General features: G+C 39.9%; 1 protein-coding gene across 1 annotated transcript; it reads left to right on the forward strand.

Moving 5' to 3' along the window:
• The first annotated feature begins 10,728 nt into the window (after positions 1–10,728).
• Positions 10,729–15,038, forward strand: LOC118415157 (G-protein coupled receptor moody-like). The gene is made up of 2 exons (XM_035819534.1): positions 10,729–11,593; positions 13,294–15,038. Exons 1-2 carry the CDS (start codon positions 10,889–10,891, stop codon positions 13,981–13,983), a joined length of 1,395 nt encoding a protein of 464 aa, XP_035675427.1. The 5' UTR covers positions 10,729–10,888; the 3' UTR covers positions 13,984–15,038.
• The last annotated feature ends 1,822 nt before the right edge of the window (positions 15,039–16,860 follow it).

The following is a 16,860-nucleotide window of genomic DNA, read 5'->3' on the forward strand; positions in this document are numbered from 1 at the left end:
GAAAACAGCTGGTTATATAACACTTAACAACCTGACACACGTAACCTTTGCACATCTATCTGCAAACATCGATTAAATCACCTACATTACTTGATTGTAATGATTTCCACTCTACAATAGATCAAGAGAAAAAAAACAACAACAACGATCTAGATTATGGGTTGAAAACTCTGGTACGTGAAGTTATGACAATGCCTTGTTCTTTACTGAGCTAGTATCGGGATTTCATCCCTCATTTGATTAAGTTCCCCAAGGGTCAATATCATATCGGCAAGAGACACTTAGTACTACTATTGCTTTTTTTTTGGCCTTGTCGATAACCCTCGGTACTTTCTGTGACATTATAGACTAATAACGGTCAAGCAATTATGAAAGGTAATAAAGATAGAAACATTACTCGCATAATTTCCTCAGGGGGGGTGCAATCTATACATTTTATTTACAACTTTGACCTAATTTGATTTTGCAACTGTCCTTCGTGGAAATGTGGTGATTTGACACATGAGGCCGTAACGGTTATTAATGACTTGCTTTCCGAAGAACAGGGATGTTACGAGTCATTGTCAATAGTTACATTATATTGCAATCACCGTTTAAGTATGATAGATTGAAGCAAATAAGTCCTTGGTTTATCTTTTCATAAAAGAGGAGCAATTGCAGTAAATTGTAGGTTCACCTCTATCCGCAGGGTGACCAATATTCCGCTGTTTTAAAACAGGATAGCATTAAGGGACATTAGGTCGACGGTCGGTATAATATTTTCAAAATAGTGCAATTGAAAAAACACCGTCAGTGTCAACGACGTCGTTATCCTGGATATAATGGATACATGTTCACGAGCTGACAAAGATAGACTTAGCGTTACATGTACACGTATCTGTAGGTTGGTAATTAAAAGCACAGATACATTTTTATTCAGTGAACAGGACATAGTTCTGGAAATCGACCTTGTAAATCCACAGGGAAGAAGCTGATGCGATTGTTCAGTTCCCAAGTGCCTACCGGGACACTTTATCATCATCTGATGTGACATTATTGTTTACGAGTTCGAGCTCTATATTGATTTTTAGGTCTTGGCCTTGAACGCCTTTCGCATTTCATTTGTTACGTGGGTATCTAGATAAGCGGTACAACCGCTCTTTGACCTAACACACATTTTTATGTCGGTATCTGACATGTGTATAAATGGCTTTCAACATAGCACATCACCTTTTGTATCTATGTAATGGTATACCCTCCCCTTTGAAAACATACAGACTCTGTATCAGTATTTGAATAGCTTGTATAACCACCCTTGAGATGGCGTAACACACCGACTTTTGACAGACACGCGGCGCGACAGCAGCTGGTTATATAACACTTAACAACCAGTCACACCTAACATTTGCACATCTAACTGCAAACATAAATTGAAACTATTTAACTACGATGCCCCTACAGTTCTTGGCTGCAACGATTTTCACTCTACGATATATCGAGGGAAAAAAACAACAACGTCTTTTTATACCTTAATTATAGGTTGAAAACTATGGTACAAGTTATGAAAATCCCCTGTTCGTTCCTAAGCTAGTATTAAGTTTATCAAATTCCTTATTTGATAAAGGCCCCCTAGGGTCAATATCATTGGCAAGAAAATCCATTGCGTTATTGTGTTGTCGATAACCCTCTGTACTTTCTGTGACATTAAAAACCTATAGATACGTAGACTGATAACGGCCAAGCTATATATAAAAGACAATAAAATAGAAATATTACTCCCATATATTCCTTTGGGGAAGGCTTTACATGTTTTTTTACAACTTTGACATACTTCAAGTAGCTTGCAACTATCCTCTGAGGCAGAGTTGTCAGCGATTTGACAACTGGAGGTCCGTTATTACATATAAATGACGTGTTTTCAGATAAAGAGAGATGTTACGAGTCATTGACAATCGTTACACCATCTGGTAACCAGCCAATATTACGATTGATTGAACCATAGCACGGACACCCAGATATTGGTCTAATAGTCCTTTATTGGCGATTGGGTATCTGGTAATAATAATTGAAGACCTCTGTGCAGTTGTGCAGAGGGGCCCTGATTTTGCTGATATTTGATATTAGCCATAATGTCCACTGAGGTAATATAATAGCGTTTATGACACCAACGCATCAAAGACATCAAAATCATACCCAATTGCTTGGGTAATTGCTATTTGGCAATTGTATATATTTTGTACGGTGAAAGGGCTGTTGTTCAATCCCATAACCCGAATTAATATCTGCACATCAGAAAAGTAACCAAAGATCTGAAAATCAAGCACAGCTCCTAATCTCCTACTGCAAGCTCAATAGCGCCTTTTCATTACAAAACGGCCTAAAAATTGCACACCTGAATTGTAGGGTTGCTTACAGTAATATGACTCATCATTATACCTGAATTATGACTAAATATGACTAATTTCATAACAGTTTATTGCATCAGAAACTGCCGACAATGGCCTTAGCTCTGCACAACAAACCTCTTTCCTTTTATCATTTTTAATCACATATATTATTGACCTCATTCTTTTGTGGGCTTTGCAGCGTAATAACCGATTTTGTGAATTCAAAAGGAACGGTAGTAATCATTTATGGTGATCATATGGTTATTTTGTTTGTCGCCATATTATTCCAACGTTTTGCTTCTGAAATTTTGCTCTGCAACAATCACAGTTACTGTGAGATGTTAAATTGCGAAGTCGAATCACTCTGAATAAAAAGATACATTTGCTCAACTTGGCTACGGCATACTTTGCGATCAGTGAGATATTGTGGCATACGGTTTGGTGTTTGGTCTAGCGCCTAAAAGTCCCGGGTTGCAGTCTTGTCATATCTCCGATCTTGTAACATCGGAAAGGCACTTTTGACGACTTTCGCCACTTCACTCAGGTAAAAACTCAGTGTAGTTTTGGAGTTGAACGTCCCTCGGATAGGACGTTAAATTGAGGTCCCTTTGTTTAAAAGAGCCACACCTCGAGCACGCGTTAAAGAACCCACCACATCGTCATAAAAAAAGAGTAGGAGCATCCCCCGGTGTGCGATGTAACAAACTATTCTGTCTTGAGTTAATGGTGCATTACAAATCACCCGGATGGAGGCCTGGCGAACACCCGTCTCGTATCAGCCATACGGTGATTTACATCATTTACCTGGAAGAAAAATGACATAACAGTAACTGATGGAGGTACGATCCAAACCAAATATACAATTATAGAAATAACTGGTCAAAATCATGTTTAAGATTCATTCCTAGACAGAGACTCACTCTTCTTCTCAAACTTCGAAGCGTTTCTGAGATTTCCCATAGATTTCAAATATACATCTGACGGAATCGAACGGCACACATGCACATGTCGAATTTACCTGAAACCGTTTTATGGGTACCGTTTCATGGCCAAAAAAATAAATTCCCACTTCCTCAAATTGAATAAAGCTTTCTTTGCTAAGGCAACACTGACTTCATTTTATGGATGAGGTCCTCTGGAGACCCCAAAGCTTATGCGCGCGGGCGGAAAAATCAGAAAAATCTACCTCCCATAAAATCGCTGCTTAAACACATGACTAAACATCGAGTCCATTCTTTCCCAGGCTTAGTTTGCCTTATGTTCAACTCCAGTAAGACTGTAAGAAACAATCCGTGCTAGTTCAATCGTGTTTGTATAGCTATTTTTTGTTTAAAGAAGGAACAAGGGCGCTCCAGCCCGATGCTCTGACCATGTATATTATACGTATCTTCGTCCCGTGGTGGAGTATATCCTCTAGAAAACATGAAACTCTGATACTATTGTGCAACATGTGGCCACAGTTTTTTTTTAGAACGGGAAAAATGCGCGCGTGGTGTTATCTATATTAATCTAGTCTTATCTAAATACCTGCATGAGTTTATAATACCATTCTAAAGGTGAGCTTAAATCCTTTTTGTCTCCAATTCATCTAGGATTATCTTCACATTTTCAACATGTCAAGTTTAAAACATTCCAAGGTCAAGAATAATCTCTAATCTTTAAAAAAAGTTGCAAATTGTAACCTCTCAGTATAACTGCAAGGAAAAAGTTGGCCATATGATTCGCAACGCCGTCGCAATTTGTGGTCGCAAATATATGCGAACCAGTGAGATAATCGCTTGAAATTTCCATCGTGGCTTACGTGACTGACGTTCTACGCCTGTCTTAAGTTGGCGTAAATCAAAGCGTCCAAGATGAGGTCACGTGTAGCAAATAGTCCGCTAACGATCATCGACCAATTAAGGTGATTTTCTACCAGATAGTTTTTCTTTTATTTTGCAGATCGCCTCTTATTACCTAGACAGGGCAGCATTCTTTGGAATAACCACTGACTCAATCAACCATATCTGTCACATAGGCCACCGCAAGGAACTTTTATGCATGACACAATCTGCGACGACAAAAAAAAGATGGGCAAAAACATGGCTCGATTTTCAATATATAGTAGAGTAGATTCATCCCTCAAGCTACCGACATCTTGCACACTGCAGTCATCCCTCAGAAAGACATCTTGAGCCGCATAGTTCAAGCTTGGCTCGGTTTTCAAATTAGACAAGATAAACGTTGTAACAATATTTAAAGCGACAAAACATGGCATCACTAAAGAATTCCTCTATATACGTATTCAAGAGGTGCAAAAAGTGACACTAGTGTGGAAGATCGACATCATGTTCAAAGTTGACAACTACACTCATGGCTACCACATTGGTACCATTTTTACTATCGAAATAGAACTGTTTCACTTGTACTACTACAGTCATGGTTACCTCACTAGCGTTACTTCCAGAAGTACAGTATTAAGCTTCAACAAAATATGTATATCCATGATGGTACCTTCTTGTCAGAACCCCTGAAGGGAAAAATTGTTATCTATTTCCAAAATCAGGAGATCCATATCCATACGCCATCCATAAAATCTATTACTTTTTGTGACCTATAGCTAATCCATGGTTAGCAAAGGAAGAGATTTAGATTATTTGGACAGCGGTTACCACTTTAGAACTTTATTCATAAAGTGCCCTGCAGCCGGAGGATTATCTATAGCTTATATCTGTACAATCACTGTCAGTACATGAAAGGCTTCGTGTATTATGCACGTATTAAAATTTAATACGCATAAAATATTGCGTAGGATAGTTACCAGGTGACTAATTTACATCGTGGACTACGTGACTAAAACGCCAGGTTTTCTTTCAGATGATATTAAACAAAGCAGCAAAAAATAGTTCGAACGAAGCATATAGCCAGGTAGAAAAGATCACCCTACTTAACGTGATCAAATAGTTCATTGAATCTCTTCCACCGTCTTGTACTTTTTCACGTTGACAACATGTACGTTCGAATCATAGATCAAGTAATATTGTTCAAAATTTAGTCTTCAGCTTGCATTCTTTAATGGTTTGGGCCTGGTTGATTAGACTATATAAGTACCATCCACTTTCATCCGTTTCCCAAACCCAGAGGAGTTCTTATCATGCTTTAAATAGTACAAACCAGCTGTTAAATGAGAAAATATCTGCCTTATATTACAAAATAAAACTAATGTTGTAGAATGCCGAAGTCAATTCCAAGTCAACCAATAAGATGTGAAAGGACAAATATAGACAACCTACATGTATCATTCGGTGTATAATGTTCTGTGTGTTCCTTCCTGACCACTTTGCTTTTGTAATGAAGGCAATTTTTTTCCGAACTTTCTTCAACCGCTCGCATCTAGGGGTGAGTACCAGTACAGAAAACTCAGGTCCAGGTCCGGTTCAGGTAAAAACAATCAGGTCCAGGTCCGGACATGAACCTGGACCTGATTCAGTATGACTTATACCAATGGTCCATTTCACTACAAAGAAATCTGTTTGGTGGGGTATAAGACTTCCACTGGCGTTTTAATATCGTACGACGCTAACTGCACCTGTACAATTGGCTGTAAAACTTGGTAGAAATTACTATAAACTCTACTCTACTTCATTCTTGTTATTTTATTCCACCTACAAGCGCCAAAACTTGTGAATGCCTGAAAAAAACAATCTGTTAATTTTCTAATCGGTCCAACATCCGGTCCAGCTATTTTTTTCAGGTCCGGTTTTTCCGGACCGGTCCAAGAAGAAAAACCGGTTTTGTACCGGTACGCCGTACCGATACCTAGCCCTACTCGCATCAGTTTTTATGCTTGGCGATATTTAAAGTGGTCCAGGATTTAGTCAGAAATTGCTTCGCAGCAATAGTATAATGTATAGCTTATATCGGTACAATCACTGCCAGTACATAAAAGGCTTGACGTATGATGCACGCATTAAAATTTGATATGTATATGATATTACGTAGAGTAGTTTCTAGGTAACTAATTGGCAGTATTCACATGGTGGACTACGTGACTAAAAAACCAGATATTCTTTTAATTAATATCAAACAAAGCGGCAAAAATCGAGTCGAGGTCGAGTGAAACAAATATCTAGGCAACAAAGGTTTTCCTACTTAGCGTGGTCACGTAGTTAGATAAATCTCTGCCACACTCTTGTGCTTTTTCCTTTTGCTTATGTCCTAATCATACGTCAAATATCATTGCTCAAAAGTTTTTAGCTTTTATTCATTAATGATTTAGCAGTCAGAAAGACAAATAGTACATTCGCCAAATATTGACGAGCTTAGGCTTGACTATATGCATACTTTCTACGCGCGCATCAAGTTTTATCCGTATTCCAAAACAAGAGGAGCTTTTAATTTAGCTGCGAAATAAGCGAATGATTGCCTTACATTCCAAATTTAAAAAAAAAGACACAAACTAATGTTGTAGAATGCCGAATCCAATTCCAAGCTAACCAAACACACAAACACACACACACACACACACACACACACACACACACACACACACACACACACACACACACACACACACACACACACACACACACACACACACAAACACGACAAACAGGCACACACACACCGGAACGGTCTCGCCCACACACTCACTCATACTCAGTTTCAATCACACTCACTCACTCACTTGCTGTAAAGAAACAATTTTCGATGCTTGTGTATGTCCCTTGTTTGTTGAAACCTCTGTATTTGTGTGTCTATGCGTTTATGTAACTAACATTTAAATGTCTATCACATTTAGATCCTTCCTGACAACTCTTTATGCGATTGGGCGATCTTCGCTAACTACCTATTTGTTTCGTTCGACCTACTTTTCCTCCTTTGCGTAATATCATCTGAAATAATAATTGTCGTAAATAAATTAGTCACGTAGTCCACGGTGTACATGATTAGTCACCTGGTAACTATCCTAACGTAATACACGTACCAAATTGTATAAAGCCTTCGGACTGAAACCGAATCAGCAGGAATCAGGGAGAACCAGCCGGCATTTACGAATTTTCAATCGTCGTGCCACATTCGGGCGGGAATTTCAAATTGACCTAATACCTCTTCACACGAGAGGCGAGAAAAGCCGGAATGTCGTCTGAATGATTATTCTTGAATGTTTACTTCTCAGTATTCGTAGTGCATTCTAGAAATTCTCACTGCAATCTATACATTTATGTCCATTATTGTGGCCGTTCGGTTCTCCATTGAATGAGGTCAGAATGTTTCTAATAATGTTGTAATAACTTGGGATAAGAACAGTTAGAATACTCTTTGATACCGTTCGATATTTCTCCACTTCAAATGAAAAATTATGAGTATGACAAAACATTTGGGACGGCCAAAAGAGTAGGCATAGATATATGGAATGCAGTGAGAATTTCTAGAATACACTACGAATTCTCAAGAATATACAATGAATTTCATTTAGACAGCATTCCGGATCATTCCGATTGTCCTGTGAAGGGGTCTTAAATGTGTGCATGATGTGGCGTCGTGTGTTGTGTCACTGGTAGAGCGATCGACTCGGAGACTAGAGGTCCCGAGTTCAATCCCCGCCGTGCCCCGGCGTTGTGCCCTTGGGAAATGCACTTTTAATTACAAGACCTTCTTCACTTCACCTAAGTGTAAACATGGGTACCTGACTTCGGTCTGGGAGGTAAAAGCAAAGACTACCTTTACCTTCTGTCCGTACTTAATATAAGTTACTCACTTGAGTGCAGTGCCATTGCAGTGCATTGTCCTCGTTTGCCCGAAGGCAAGTAAAAAGAAACTTTCTATGCAAAACCTCTCCACTCTGCCATACGTGCTGAATACACCATCCCCCATGTCGAGTTGCTGACGTCGAACATCTAACTTTAGCTTCCAAGGACGTAAGGCAAGAAGAAAGCCAGCAAGAACGAGGTCGACTGAAACAAATAGTCTAGTGACGCAGGTAGTTTCACAAGTGTTCCATAAAACATAAGAGTCTCATGAGTCTAGCAGAGTTCGCTGAACTGCCTTTCACCCAGGATTGCCCGGTTAGAAAAAAAATTTACCTCCGTGACAATTGGTGTTTCTTTTGGTGTCTGCCTGTTTGTTTGCCTTTATGTATGTCTGTGTGTGTGTGTGTGTTTAGAAATTTATGGTCGGAAATATCATTCAAGAGGCGCTAGATAAATTGTGTTGTTATTTGGCATGTTGTCATCGCAGAAAGATTAGAAGACCAAGGTCTATATTACCCCTATCCTGGAGGTTTTTCTTTGCATTGCAGCTATACTCCAGGTTTGTATCTTTTGTTTTCTTGACATCATTTTGTTTTGATTTTCGGGTGGAAAGTTTGTTGCTTTTTTTTTGGGGGGGGGGGGATAGGAAGATGTCGTGTAGGTTTGGGCCCCTATGCCACTATGTAAACATGTGTTACAACCTGATTAAAATCAAAATCGGTATCCTTTACGTTGGTATGAAACATATTTACATTAACCCTATTCAGACCGGGCTTTTTTGGTCATCCCTGGACCGGGGGGGGGGGCTTTTGAGGCCCTCCAATTTGAAGTCCTATAACTCTAAAACGACGTGCCGTAGAGCCACCAAATTTTTAGGACATGATATCGACATAATGTCTGACAAGTATTTGACGTTTGACGTTACGTTGACGTAAGATGACGTAATTATGACGTCATCAATTTGATTATATTGGCCGGACCCATGAAAAAAGGGTATTCTCAGAAAACTTCAAGTTATTCTACAAAAATGTAAGAACAAGTGCAGATAACGGAATAATAATGTTTATTACGACTTGCGTTGCCAATAGCAACATCAATGACGTCAAAATGACGTCATAAAATGACGCCATGCACATCTAAGATACCAGTTGGGCTCCGCCATATTATATCCACCACCTTGAATTTTGAAAAATACTTTTTTTGCAACAAATAATCACAAAGGGCAATGGAAATAGACTCTATCCATTCATTTAGATGGTTTTTGATGAAAAAATACCAGGTAGTTGCAAATTTTCAGGGATAATTAGCTTGTTATTCTTGATCTGGCCATACGGTCCGCCATCTTGGATTTTGGGCTGATGACGTCATCAAATTAGCATAATTTATGCATATATAATTATGAAAGATATGCTAAATAATATAAGATTTTATTTATGTAACAAAATAGCAGTTATATAGCAAATAAATGTGAAAAATACATTGTTAGAATAAAAAATAGTGATTTTTGGCAAAACAGCCTGTCAACAAAAGGTTACCATGGCAACACGAAAAAATGGAAAATTTGTCAAACTTCGTGAAATTGTTGCCAACAATATTTTAAGAAAACTCACCAAATTTGGTGGCTCTAGCGTAAGCCGTTCTGGCGTTATAGGACATCGAAGTTGGCGCGGGCCTCAAAAGCCCCCCCCCCCCGGTCTGAATAGGGTTTAATACCATCTTTGACCATTGGAGTATGAGTCTTGCGCATTAAAATCGTCTCTCAAATTCCATTCCTAGCCAGAATATTGATACCTTTATACCAGGAAATATCAACGAGGTGATAAAGGTGATATTTCCCCCATGACCTCCTTGAAAATATCAAGGGACAATAATCTAGTTATATGTTATTGGAATTTTAAAAAAATACAAAATTTTCGTTTAATCTTTTTTGCAAATTCAACGGAACCTAACGAAATAAATTGGCCGCCAAATATACCATAAACAACATATTGTTTTCTAGCTGCTCGACGCAGAAATTATTAGGCGTCGCGCCAAGTATGGGTTCAGTTGGGGTGTGCACACACCGTATAGGCTGGGCGAGTAGGAGGGTGTGCATGTCTTCTTTTGTGCAGCGAAGGGAGCTATTTTAATTCGACGTTAATTGCAACCGGCCATCTCAAAATCCTTCTAAGCCATTCTAGATCTATGATTCTTTTACGTGCATGTTTTGTGTTGTTATAACATGTAAAATTCAACACTTATACAATCGTTCATTGATATACTAATCAGTTAATTCATTCATTTATTCTACGTTAATTGTTGTCGGTGAATTCTTCGTGAAGTATAATTGACCGCTTTAAATGCTACATAGCACGTTGTTTATCATCTTTTATAAGCCTTTATTATCAAATACTATTCATAAAGTATTCTTACCGCAAAATCAAAACGCCAAATTTAAACAAATTGCACATCTAAGCAATCTGAAGAACTTCCAAAACATGTTAAACGTGTTAAATTTCCAAAACATTTCCCAAAAAATAATTTGATATATCGAGGCCAGTTCTCTTGTATTCAACGTTTCAAGTGTTTGCCTGTTCTGATGAATTTCGTTGTAAGTGTTGCCATGATTTCCCCATGCAGACCCTCAGGAAGGCATTGTTCTCATATATTGTACAGGGAACCCCCAAGTGAACCAGAAAAACCCTTTATCCCAACCGCGCCATGTATTGATTTCCACGCGGATGTATTATTCAAGAAGAGGAGATTTATCGAAGTGTCAGAATCGCTGGTCGTGACAAGACGACTGGGGAGATGAACGCAACGGGACTGCACGGGAACAACAACGGAACGATGATGGTGGAGCCGGCGGCGGTGCTGGTCTTACAGCAGCCGTGGGAGAAGTGGTTCGCCGGTGCGATGTACGGACTTCTCGCGCTGGCTGGGATCGTTGGAAACGTCATGGTCATCCTCGCTATCCTCATGGACCGCCGCCTCCGGACCACCAACAACCTGTTCATCTTCAACCTGTGCGTGAGCGATCTACTGGTGGCGGCTTGCTACGACCCTATGTCGGCGGTGTCGGTGATCAGAGCGAACTGGGCCTTCGATAGCGCCTTGTGTAGCATAGCCGCTGCTATCAACGTGGTCAGCCTTATGGAGTCTACTATGGCGGCGGGGTTGATCGCTCTGAACTGCAACTGCCGTATCACACAACCGCCCGGGGTGTACAGGGAAAAGTACCGGTTTACCCGCTGTCTCGCTATGGTCGCAGCATCGTGGCTTCTCGCCGTAGCCATCGCCGTACCGCCGTTGGTGGGGTTCGGACAGTTGGGGTATGATCGGTATTTGGGCGCGTGCGACTACAACTTTCACTCCCCGTTGACGTTCTACTACTACCTGACGTTTCCGGCGTTAGCGGTCATGGCCACGAACGTTGTGGTGACGGTGTGTTATGTCAATATCTTCCTCAGTATCAAGAGGAGTGCGGACAAGACAAGAGGAGACGAAGCCTTACAGGTAAGGACACATACATTCTTACTCTTAAGATTCTGGCATTAGCAAAGTTCAGTTGCTAGTATTATTCAGTCAGGGTAGCTCTTCTAAATGTTTGTTTTTTTCCCATTTGCTTTTGGACAGACTAGGACAATGTGGCACTGCACTCAAGTTAGTAACCTATATCAACAGTGCCACATGTACAGTACAAACAGAAGGTGAATGTAGAGTATTTTTTCTTTTCATGTACCCATTTTTACATCTGAGTGAAGTAAGGAAAGCCGTGTAAAGTGCTTTTTTCAGAAGGGTAAACATGGGGGGCACGGCGGGTATCGAACTCGGGACGTCTAGTATAGATTCCAAACCGAACGCTCTACCAATACGCCACACACGACGCCTCTTGGTTACAATAAAAACGGTGCCAGTGGAGGCGACACCTAGGCCATGAATTTGTGCCTGTGGACAGCCGGATACTGCTTGGTTACGTCTTGGCGTTTTCACAATTAAATTTTTCCTGTCTTCATTTTTTGGCAACATTCAAACAACATTATGAATAAAAAAAAATAGGGGATGTGCAAGCTAGCAATGACAGGTGACTCGTCCGCTGAGCTCTCACCAACCCACTCCTGCCAACTTGACACATCCAAATAAAAAGGCATACGAAAGACGGTCCTCACGTTGTGAATCATTTTTTGACAATACCTATTCGACTCACGTCGAGATGGTCCCGTACATCAAGGAGTACCTCCGCTCATGACTTAAGGTCGAATTTGTACGTCTGAAAGAAACAACGTTTATGTCTCTGTGGTGCTCATTATCAGTGCAGTGGGCGAGGGTCGACGGGGGAAAACTACGCCTGCGCTTTTAATTCCCTGCTTCCCTGTAGTCGTATCAGTCTACTGATATCAACTGTCTGTCTTGTACCGTCCAATTCCCAGCTGCCTTGAGAAGTATTTATGTTTCACGACTCACAGTCACAAAGCGAAATTTTAACAACTCAAGATTGAAATATTAATGCTTTGTTTCGTGTGTTGTCCGGTAGTTAGCAACCCTGCCTCATAAACTAGAGACAGTGAATTTTATTCCGGCTCTGTTGCTTGCCCGTATTGCACGCTTCAGGAAATGTTTATAGTCTCTGGTATCTGACTGGTCTGTGGCACCTTGACGGCGTTGCTACGATTCAAAATTGAATTTTTCAACCCTTGACTTTATAATGAAAATATCGCGCCAGACATGTGCGTATGGCTGGAAAAAAACACTATAACACACAAAGCATAAACATATGATTTGTTTTCCTTTTTATCGATGTAATTCGTTGAGCGAGCTGTTGAGGTTCAGTGAGAGCCTCTACCACTTTTCATTGTACTTGTTGAAAAGAACTAGGTTAATTTCTCTCTGTACAAAGAACCTGTAAAAATGCTGTACAATAGCAACTGTCTTCTCTGTCACAACCGGTGAAATGATAGCTACTCAGTGAGCTAAACTGGATATCCAAAAATCAGTTACTCAAGCAACTGGATATTATTTTGGAAACGGTCAGATAACCATCCGGTGCCTTCTTAAAAATGGAGAAATCTTGTTGGAGAGTTTTTATATCCTAGCTGTGGATTAATATGCAAAAAAGATCTTGTTGGGTACTGCTTTTTGGCGTAACTTATTACCTGAATGTCTAACCTTCATCGATAGATCGATATCAATCTTACATTTCACTTTCACTTTTCCAGGTCACCATACACAGGACCAAGCACATGTTCGTCATCTTCTGTGTCTTCGTCATGACCACTCTCCCCGAGATCGTCATGATCATACTGGACGTACAAGTCAGACCCATGCCTCCTGAACTCAACCTCTTTGCTCACATACTACTACTCAGCAACAGTTCCATTAACCCCATCATATATACAATACGTCAGAGGGAGTTTCGTGTAGCCTACAGAGCCATATTGACCTGTACGTCCGTTCGGAAGGTATCTTCGAAAGAACAGAGTTGTGGCTCGGCTTTAGAATTAAAGTCGGTCAAAAACTGCATGAGGGAAGCGGAGAAATCGTGCCTCTCCACGACGTCAAAGTCGGACAACGAGAATTTGACGACTCCGGTGGACGAAACCATCCTAACTCCGGTGGACGAAACCATCACAACTACGGTGGACGAAACCATTACAACTTCTGTGGACGAAACAATTATAACTCCGGTGGACGACACCATTACAACTCCCGTAGACGAAACCATCACAATTCCAGTAGACGAAACCATCACAACTCCGGTGGACGAAACCATCACAACCCCGGTAGACGAAACCATCACAATTCCAGTAGACGAAACCATCACAATTCCAGTGGACGAAACCATCACAACTCCGGTGGACGAAACCAACACAACACCGGTTGACGTAGCCAACACAACTTCGGTGTGACTGTTACCTACAAACATTTAACATATGGATCTGTGACTCTCGAAGTAGGTAAGAAATATAACTATATTGAACAAGAATAGCATTATGCTAAAATAAGTTTATTACAAATTGTTTCCCGTTGGTTACTTTTGAATAACATGAAAATGGCAAACAAAAACTATAGTACAGTACCTATAGACTAAAAGATTGTCCTACATTCTAAGTTTTTTTAATCTTTTCTAAGACAGTAGAAGAACGAACGGTCCCAGTTTGGTTTTTGTTATTTCAAGACGAAAAGAGTGTTATTTTTTTTGTCTGTATAGGCGGATGTATTAGCTCTTTTAATAGCTGCGTGATTATAGTGGGGACAATTTTAAATATCAAGAGCCGGAATTACTACGCCGCATTTTCTAAAAAGAGACAGCGATGCTTTTATTTAACTAACACTTGAAAAAACACATAAGGGCCTTCGTAACACTAATAGCATTTCAAGACGCAATTATTTCTAATTGGCCATTAACGATGCCCGCATAACTGCTATCTTGCACAAGTACACATCAATTTGAAAGTTTTGTTTGCTTTCTGTGAAGAATTTGGTTGTCTGATTTTATAAGGACCAGCAAAAAAAATGCTATGTATCCTATTACAATGCCTGAAAAAAAGGGTCGGTAGGTGGGGGACTAAATATTATTTTATACTTTTTCGAAGTTGACCTTCGTTTCCCCAACATCTACCCACATACCAAATATCATAAATATTCATTCACAGATTCTCAAAATATTCTGTCCACATACAAAACGGCTCCCGAAACATAACCCCTTTGGCAAATGTAATCAATAATGCACAAATCTAATTTGCCACGGATTGACAAAAATGATGATTGACTTAAGAACTTGGCGCCGGTAAATTTGAACCCATTTCAACCAGGCAGACATTTTACCTCAAGGGAACTGTGGATAATGGACCCTGCGCGTTAGGAGCCTAGCAATAGTTGCACTCTCTAATTGCAACGACGTGTCTATGGGGTGCAGCTATCCTGATTGTCGGGTCAACGAACACTCAAAGCAGAGGTTAAAGGGAGAGACCATTGCACTTCATTTTGTACATCTCTGCCACGGGTACCTGCATACCAAATATCACGGAAATTCACCATTCATTTGTTCCGTTATGCTCCTTTGAAGATTTTGACAAAATGCTCCTGCAGTTCCAGAGTTTTTGGGACCTTATTTGAGAACACATGCTTTACTGAGAAACGCATAAAAATGATGTCAATTGTAAACACTACGCATATTTTCCTGAACCGAAACTCTATGGTATGGGTAGGAATAACACGTTTTAGGTAGAAAAAAACAACAACAGCTACCTACTTGTCACGCGCAAGTTTATGCAGGTATAGTTTCGGTACATTAATGTTTTGGATCTTTACCTAAATTATTTTGCCCAAGCATACACCCCATACGTTGAAGGGATCGACTGTCAGAAAAGGGATACTGAACGAAAGCAGTTAATGATCTTTCCCTTTCTCTCTGCTGGAAGTGTAGTCACCTTACATACATGTACTGTGGGTAATGGAACTTGTGCATTAGGAAAAGGAGCTGAGGTTGTAATTTCATGAAACGGCAAAAAAGCGCACGTCAATCTCTGATTGCAATACGGTACTTATACGAACTTGATATACGCACAAGTATGACAGGACCCTTACGCTTCGGCCATGTTGATTTGATTATATGGATGACATCTGGCGCGCATAAAATTTTAGGCTGTTACAAAAAGGAAGAAAAAAAGGTTTTAACCATACAACCATACCACCTTGACTCATACAAAGCAGCTGAAATATAAGAAAATATATATACCATTGATGGCAACAAAACATGGCACGCTCACAACAGTTTTGTGGTTCCCAGAGGGTTTCATCCATATAATCATATCAACATGGTTCACTAGACCTTTATTTTCCACTAGATGACGATTGTTAAAAAATCCTCAATGCAACAAAAGGTGCATTTATGCAAGACCCCTGGTTTTATACTAGGAATATGGTCTACGATGCAAACGTATGGTTTCAAAGACAGTAAAACAAACTCAGCGTAGGGATAACTTTTCGTTTTCCATGAAATTCGTTAAACGAACGTTCAGCTTAGAGAGTAAGCTATCCAAAAGTCTCCTACCCGAAGTTTAGTCAACGAGAGACTAACATTGTCATGATGATCCAACCTCTTAACTTTTGTTATGTATCTACTCTTTGCATCCCACGTTAAAACCGCATCAAAACGCACTTTGATCCTTTAAACAGCATCCAAACAGCCTTCTTTTAGAGTGATTCCGACACCCTGAACATGCCTTGAAGTTAATTTTTCCAACATAATAAAAACTGGACAAATCGTATCTACAACATCCAGCTCCAGAATGCCAACATTTTCAAAGGAAACAATGTTTCACTTTGTCCTTTAAATTTGACCTTCTGTGGCTTTGTGAAAAAGTGACCATTGTCCTGGAAGCACGAACATTGCTAAGCCGTCATTCTGATTACTAACGCCTTTGCGAAAATCTGCCTTTATAGTTGCCTTGTATTATTTGACACATTTGATGTGATGATGTACTAACCGCTTAAGCCAGCCTTGAGTGCCTAGCTGTCTTGTGCTATCAAACCATCCATAAGTTAGTATCAAAAGCCACAGCAAGTAAATTGATGGATGACATCCTCTGCAGATTCAGAATTTAATAAGAGGATGCAAAGAACAAAATGGGTAAAAATCAAGGTATCTAGGTCTTTATATAGACATCAAAAACGTTGTAATAGGCAACAAAATACGGTATAACAGCCAAAATGACCTTTATTCCAGAGGTGCACAAAATGAAGCTAGTGTGGTAGACTGTTATTACTTTAACAACTACAGT

This window comes from Branchiostoma floridae, chromosome 5 (genome assembly GCF_000003815.2).
Source record: "Branchiostoma floridae strain S238N-H82 chromosome 5, Bfl_VNyyK, whole genome shotgun sequence".
Classification (NCBI taxonomy): domain Eukaryota; kingdom Metazoa; phylum Chordata; class Leptocardii; order Amphioxiformes; family Branchiostomatidae; genus Branchiostoma; species Branchiostoma floridae.

What these genes read in the sequence shown, in the direction of transcription:
- LOC118415157 (XM_035819534.1), top strand. Translation starts at nt 10,889, where the DNA reads ATGAACGCAACGGGACTGCACGGGAACAACAACGGAACGATGATGGTG. An exon ending in GAGGAGACGAAGCCTTACAG is followed by an intron (nt 11,594 to 13,293) that starts GTAAGGACACAT and finishes TCACTTTTCCAG; the next exon opens with GTCACCATACACAGGACCAA.